We start from the raw sequence: 7509 nt of genomic DNA, 5'->3' as shown, positions 1-7509 counted from the left end.
AAATAAAATAATGAAAATAATAAATAAGGGTATATTGGTCATTTTAAGTCCATTAGGGACCAACAATACAATAAAATTAAACCATAGGACGGTCCGAGTTAGAAAAAAAAAATAGAAACCAAAGCACAAATTAACCCAAAACTATAAGGACCATTCGTGTAATTTACTCTTTGGAATCTCGTGACCTATCTCTGAGTTGTACTCTATGCTTCAAATAGGCGCCACATACTGATCACTCACTGTCTATATATACACCCAACTGCGCAAGCCCTTCTTCACGACATATTCAACGCCCAACAACTTGCAAAATCCTTCCATCTCTCCACTGTCATCGGCGTCGGAAGCCTAACGCTCGACATTTCGCCGGAGATCCGTTCAATTTAGTACAGAAAAAGGAGAATATCTAAACGAAATGGTCTGCTTCTGCTTTTTAGTGGACCAAACTCGACAAGTGAGGCGCTGCAAGCCTGCGGCGGGGCTTTGTTCACGGTGCGGCGGCGGAGCTAGTGTCGCAGATATGAAGACCGCCACCAGGTTCTGCTATGTTCCGTTCTACTGGAAATCGTGGAAAGCTATTATGTGTACTTTCTGTGGCGCCATTCTTAAAACTTACTAGTGATTTGATTGACTAGTGCTAGAATATACTGAAGAAAGCAATTATTTATTGAGATCGATGGAACTTCCTCTAATCCAATCTCTTGAAGTTTATGAAACATATTTGTTGATTTTATTATTTTCATCACTGTTTAGAATCGTAATCAGCTTCGATAAATTCTAAATAAATTTGAACTTTGAAGGAGATCTGCTTTTTGTTGTTTATATATCCTTGGTTAACCAATAAAGAGGAATAGATCAACGACGACTTTAGAGTTGCAGTTTTCCAGTGACAGCTTCAATGGGAGGACATGAGGTGGATATCAATGGCTTCAGGTTTATGTTTAGAGAAGAGGGAATAGGTGGGTGTAGGGTTATGTGGATCCCAAGTATTTTAGTTATATCTAAAATAATTTTCAGAAATAATTTTAAATATGAAAAAATCTAATAAGGATAATAATAGTTATTTTATGTCACGAAAATTGCAATATAAATAAATTGTAAGGACGATGCAAAATAAAAAAATAAAAATTTAACGACAAACATGTAATTTATGCAAACCAAAAAAGTCGATTTCAATAATTTTGTTATAGAGACTAAAGTTTGACTCTTTATTTCTATATGGATAGACTATATAGTCTAACAGATAACGTGTGATCCCTTGTTGCTACAATAATAGTATAATATAACTATAAAACAAGTTTTGTGTAGAGTATAATTTAATAAGAATTACATGAGTCAAACTTTTATAGCATCTTTAAATACAGACTTTTTTTTTTTTTTTTTTTTTTTTTTTTTTTTTTGTTAAAATCAGATTATTAATCTCATATAGACTTGTTGATGATAAAAGGAAGACCTCCTCGTTAGGAGACTCATAGTTAGACACCTTGTTAGCCAAGTGGGCTAGCCCCAAAGACATAATAATTTACAACAATAAAAATGAAAAATCGTAATAATGTAGTTTAAAAGATAAAATAAAAATCGTCATTAATACATTCCATTGTGTAGTAAGTTCTGTTTGACTTTGCTGATTAATCCCACTCAATTGATTTTTTTTTTCTTTTGGGTTTTTAAAACAGAAAAGTAGTTAGGTTTAATTGAACCAAAACCATTAAACGCACAACCATGGTAATAAAGGAAGACACCATTAAAATGGTATATACAAGTTGGACACTTGATGATGTCTTTCTTCATCACCATCATTGTGGCAAAAATAAATTCAATTACCTAAACATATTTAATTCATACCAAGTGGGAATTCAACCGGTTTTTTATTTTTAAAATTTTTTCTTTGTGTATTTATATAACGACCACAATGGTCCAAGTTTTTATAGACTCGTGTATCGTCTCTTTAATATGAAGCAAAATTAAAACGACAAAAAGCAAACCTAAGATGGATATAATAGTTTCTAGTTTGGGTTCATGTTTTTAGAAAATTCATTAAAATAGAAATAATACTAAAGTGAAAACAAAAACAAGCTGTAAGATGGAAATATCAATTTTTCTGGTTATGTAACTAACCATTTTTTTTAACTAATCTACTTCTAAATTACCACCTATGTTTTCAACGAGACTTGAACTCCTGACATCTTAATTGTGAGAGTCACTCCTTACCGCCAAGGCAAAAGCTCTTTGGTAACTGGGATCCAAGTCGGTTTTCAACTTGAGTCTGATAAAGAGATGATGCAACGGGTACTACATGGTGAGGGTGACGTAAGATTAGCTAGATGAATATTCTATCTCTAAACATAAGAGGGATTCGTGAATCCCATAAAATAGAATGGGTGAATAGGTTGAAGAAAGAATTTGACCTAATGTTTTGCGGAATTCAAGAAACGCAAATCTCTAATACCTTGGAAATTGATGTTGTGGGATGTTGGGACCATCAAGATTTTGATTATGATGTGGTTGAAGCTTCGAGTCGATCAGGTGGATTACTTTGTATACGGGAGAAAAGTTATTTCACCAAAATTCTCTCCATAAAAAATCGATTCTTTCTAGCTATTGTTGGCAACTAGAGAGGAATTACAAGGGAAACTATTTTTTTAAACGTTTACGCTCCACAGGCGTTCAATGAAAAAAAGATATTATGGGAAGATCTTGCCAATTTTAAATCATCCGGGGCATGATACATGGAACTTTTTGGGGGATTTCAATTCGGTAAGAAGACCTATGGAGCGACTTAATTTCGTTTTCTAGTAATGCCACATCTATTGGTTTTAACAAATTTATTAGAGAAAATGGTATTGCAAAATATAACATGAGAGGTAGGTGATATACCTATTTGCGACAAAATGGTAAAATAAATGAGTAAATTAGATAGAATCCTTGTATGTCCAAGCTTCCCAAGGGGTTTCCCTTTTGCTTATGTTTTTTCTCTCCTTCGTAAATACTTTGACCATTTACCGATCATTCTTAGAAGTTTGATTTTGGATTTTGGTCCTCCGCCATTTCGGTTTTTCAAATCATGGTTGCTTCAAGATGACATTGAAGTTGTCATAAAAATTTCTCTGTCATCCTATGTATCTAAAGGAGGGGAAAAGGTCGATCTTAATTTTTTGGAAAAGCTAAGACATCTAAAGAATGACTTAAAAGCTTAGAGATTTAAAGAAACTCACAGAGAAAAAGAAGAGCTTTTGATGCTAAAAAATAAAGTTGATGATCTTGACAAGCTAGCTGATCATAGACCATTATCAGATCATGAAAATAATGAGAGAACTGGTTATCAAAAAATCCTTGACATGGAAACTATAATTAAACTAGACCCAGGGGCGGAGCTAGGATTTTAGGATAAGAGGGCTTACGTCGTAACAAAATATTAAAATATTTTTTGTTTCTGAATAACATAATAAGTCTATAAAATTTATAAAATAGCCGTTTATAAACACCAATTCTCATCATTATTTTACTAGTATTAAAAAAACTAATTAGAACATAAATATATATCGTACTATGATCAATTTTAGAAAAAATAGAAGTAAATAAATTTTATAAGATTATAAGTAGTATTTTACTCGTTTTACGTTGAGACCGTCTTTATTTTAAAGAAGAGAAATCGTATATAACTTTATATGTGGATAATAAAAAGCTACTAATTATATACCGGTTAATAGTCAATTAACATAGAAATTTAAGAACAAAATGTACCTATTAATCTACGATTAAAAGAATATTAACATGAATTAAAATAAATGGGTATATGGAATAGGCGATTAAGTTAAATGGATATGTACGCTGTAGCATTTTTCCAGTAAGATTGTGGGCCTCATTTTTAGTAATAATTGACAAAGGCTTATTATTTTTTAATATAATAATAGAACTTGAAAAAAAAATTGGGAGGGGCTTAGTAATATTGATAGGTGATGTGGGCTTCAACTTATTCATGAATTTATTAACTATATATATTATAACATAACTTTGAAAGGGATTAAGGGGGGCAAAGCATCCGGCAGCCCCCCTATTGGCTCCGCCCCTGACTAGACCTAAAGCAAAAAATATCGGATAAAATGGTTGGTTGATGGCGATAAAAATAACATATTCTTTCACGGGGTTATTAATAATAAAAATAGGAAGAACAAGATAAATGAGCTTCTAATAAATGGAGAATGGGTCACTGAAGTTAACCGTCTAGAGCTTCAAACATGGAGCTTCTTCAATTTGATGTTCATTGAATCAAATCGACTAAAACTTATCAACCACAATTTCAAGAAAATTTCACTTGAAGACTATATTTTTCTTGAGCAGGACTTTGAGTTGATTGAGATTGAGAATTCAATCTGAGAATGTGGCAGTGAAAAGGCGCCTGGGTCGGATGCGTATACGTTTAAATTATTTAAGAAGTATTCGACTCTGTTTCAAGATGATATAATGAGATTTATGAAGCAGTTTCATAGATGTAGATCCCTTTCTCATGGATGCAATTCCTCTTTTATCACACTGGCCCCAAAAATAAAAGATCCTCTCTTCTCTTTTTTTTTTCTCTCTCTCTCTCTCTCTCTCACTCACAATGACTTTCGCCCAATTAGTCTAATTGGTAGTTTATATAAAATAATTACCAAGACAATTTATTCTCTCTCTCTCAATGACTTTCGCCCAATTAGTCTAATTGGTAGTTTATATAAAATAATTACGAAGACACTTTATTCAAGAATCAAAAAGATCATCGAAAAGGTTGTAAATGAGGTGCAAACAACTTTTGCTGAAGAACCAAACATATTAGATGGCCCTATTATTGTCAACAATATTTGTTCTTGGGGCGAAGAAAGCCAAAAATGAAACATTTATATTCAAAGTTGATTTCGACAAAGCATTCGACTCTATTGACTGGAAATACCTCAATTTGGTGATGACATAAATGGGTTTTGGCCCACAATGGAGATCATGGATTTTGGGTTGTTTTGACTCTGCACACGCACTAGTTTTGTTAAACGGATTGCCAACAAAGGAGTTCCCCGTCACAAGTTTGGCAAGGTTACCCTCTATCACCCTTTCTTTTTATCATCGTCATGGAGGGTCTTAATGTGGCAATGAGATCTGCATGTGTGTGATGACAAGGGATCTGATTGCGTAGGGACAATGCTCGAAAACTCAAACCTTGAGTTAATGCTTAAGATCAATGTCTGCTTCTGATTAATAGTTCCAGTCAAGTCTGGCAAGACCAGTCAGGACTGAATATGAGAATCAACAAAGTACTTCAAGTATTAAATATGAGACTATGAATATGATCAAAGTAAAGACAATAAATGAACACAAGGAATGTTTGAAAGAATGATTTGAGAGAAAGGTGCAAGTGAAGTAAATGTGAAAATATATATCTTTGGTGGAACAATCCGTCTCATGGTTTTGTCATTGAATGCTCCTTAAATAGGAGAACAAGTTACATCGTACTAAACAAAAACATACATAGGAACGGATAATAGAGTTACTCATGTCACTCTGATTATCTAAGTTGACAAAAGAAATTAAGTCCTATGATACGTTACATCAAACTAAATGACAAAAGTAATTAATACAGACGGATGAACTGATTCAGAAGCATACACCATCTTGGAACATCAACACTTGAACATTTTCTTTATTCCGAACACCAATTTGACTCCGGACCACAAGCTGACTCCGGAACACCATTCACTTCGGTATTGACTGACTTCGGAACATTCAAAAGATAAAGATTGCTAGAGGTTCACTTTCAGGTTCCAACAAACTCCCCCTAAGTGAACCTAGCAATCTAGTCAGTTTAGCTCGAATCTTCCTTGATGAACACGAATGCCCTGTACAACCATTCTCTAACTCCAATGTACCATTGTAGCTGACTTATGAACTTAGTCTTCACGTGCTCCGGTACTTCGGACTTGGATGCTCAACTTATGAAATTCTGAAGTGCCTTGGTGGGAACCAGGTGTTTGTCTTGGACTCGGAAGAAATCCTTCTGATATGTTTTTCTTTGATGATAGACAAAACCTAGCACTGGTTCGTCGATGGGTCCCTCTGCCAAGATTTCAGCTTCTGGCAGTTTGAATTTGACTTTGGCCAAATATTTTTCTGTTCCGAACAGGTGGGTCAGTTCGTAGTCACACCGGAAATATTCAGCAACGTAGTCCTTGAGGAAGCCTAAAGCAGCGTGGTAAGCTCCCATACTAAGATCATCAGACTGAATGCTTCGGAAGTGAGCAATAATGGTCAAGATGTCATTCGGATTGATAGCAGGGAAGTCGGCATCAGTAATGGTTTTCTGAATTGGTTTGTTCCGGAAGATGTGATACCGGAACAACACACAGTTGAGCTCAAACTTGGTCAGGATCTTCCTTCAGAATCCGGAAATTTTCGTGATCCTTTTCCGAGACCAAACTTCTTTGAGAGGAAGTGCATTCTTGGAATAAAAGGTCTTCATTCTTTCGCGTTCAGTCCGGATGATCATTTGAGGATCATCTTCCGGATGGAGAGGAGCAAACTTGGTGTAGAACTTTCTGAAATGAGATAGAGGTAAGTCGATATGATCTGAATCTTGATTCAGAAGATCATAGTATATAAAGGGCACTATGTCAACGTCTTTCAAGATTCCATCCCTGCAGAGAGGAGAGATCCCTAGCATCAGATGAGGGTATCATCCTTGAAGGATTGGATCCAGATGCTATTTTCAAGGGTTTGATTGATCTCTTCTTGGGACCAGCCAAAATTTTCTTTTGGAGGTGGAGAGGAGTAGGAGAAGTCCGAAATAGGCTTTTTGCCCTTGTCTTGTTTTTGGATAGTGGCGAGGATGTGTTTCATAATCTCGTCAATGACAAGCTTCGGAGGGGAGGAAGGCATGGGCTCTTCTGGAATGTCATCTGGTTTCCAGAGTGGAGAACCTTCATCAATTGGAGCAATTTTTGGAGCAGGAATCGGAGGCAGCATTGAGGTAGTGGCTCGGAAAGCATCATCAGTTAATTTGATTTTTACCTTAGCCATTTCTATGCTTCTGTGAAGAACATCGGCCACAGTGGATGACCACGATACTGCTGACCATATTCTTTGCTCTTCCTCCGTTAGCACTTTAGCAGGAAACTTCCTTGGAGCTTACAGTCCTAACACTCCATTCCTTACAAACACATCGTCATAATCACTATCATCATCATCATCATCATCATTGTTGTCATCATCATCATCACCAGCAGAACCTGAAAGGATTTGTAGTGAGTCATCAGATTCATCTCAGAGTCTGAACTCCGAGACAGGTTTCCATGGTTGATATCTTGAACTTGGTCCTTCTCCCCCTCTTGCAATGGATGGCCCAACAACCGATGCAAGCAAAGCAAACTCCTTTAGATCCGAAAATTTATCAAAGACCTTTTGAAAACTGGTGTTGAGCTGGAAAGTAAGGGCATCATAAGCTTCAGCAGTGGGAGCCTGAGCTTTGAGATGATCAAAAGGTTGGGA

The 7509-nt window shown here is 35.6% G+C and overlaps 1 protein-coding gene across 1 annotated transcript; it reads left to right on the top strand.

Moving 5' to 3' along the window:
* The first annotated feature begins 261 nt into the window (after positions 1-261).
* Positions 262-799, top strand: LOC145132807 (uncharacterized). Its single transcript, XM_079067718.1, has one exon. The coding sequence runs from the start codon at positions 413-415 to the stop codon at positions 614-616; it is 204 nt and encodes a 67-aa protein (XP_078923844.1). The 5' UTR covers positions 262-412; the 3' UTR covers positions 617-799.
* The last annotated feature ends 6710 nt before the right edge of the window (positions 800-7509 follow it).

The sequence above is a fragment of the Lactuca virosa genome, chromosome 8 (assembly GCF_052849685.1).
Source record: "Lactuca virosa cultivar CGN04683 chromosome 8, Lactuca_virosa_CGN04683_v6, whole genome shotgun sequence".
Lineage (NCBI taxonomy): Eukaryota > Viridiplantae > Streptophyta > Magnoliopsida > Asterales > Asteraceae > Lactuca > Lactuca virosa.
Note: the sequence above shows the minus strand (reverse complement) of the source record. Positions and strands in the feature narration are given on the sequence as shown.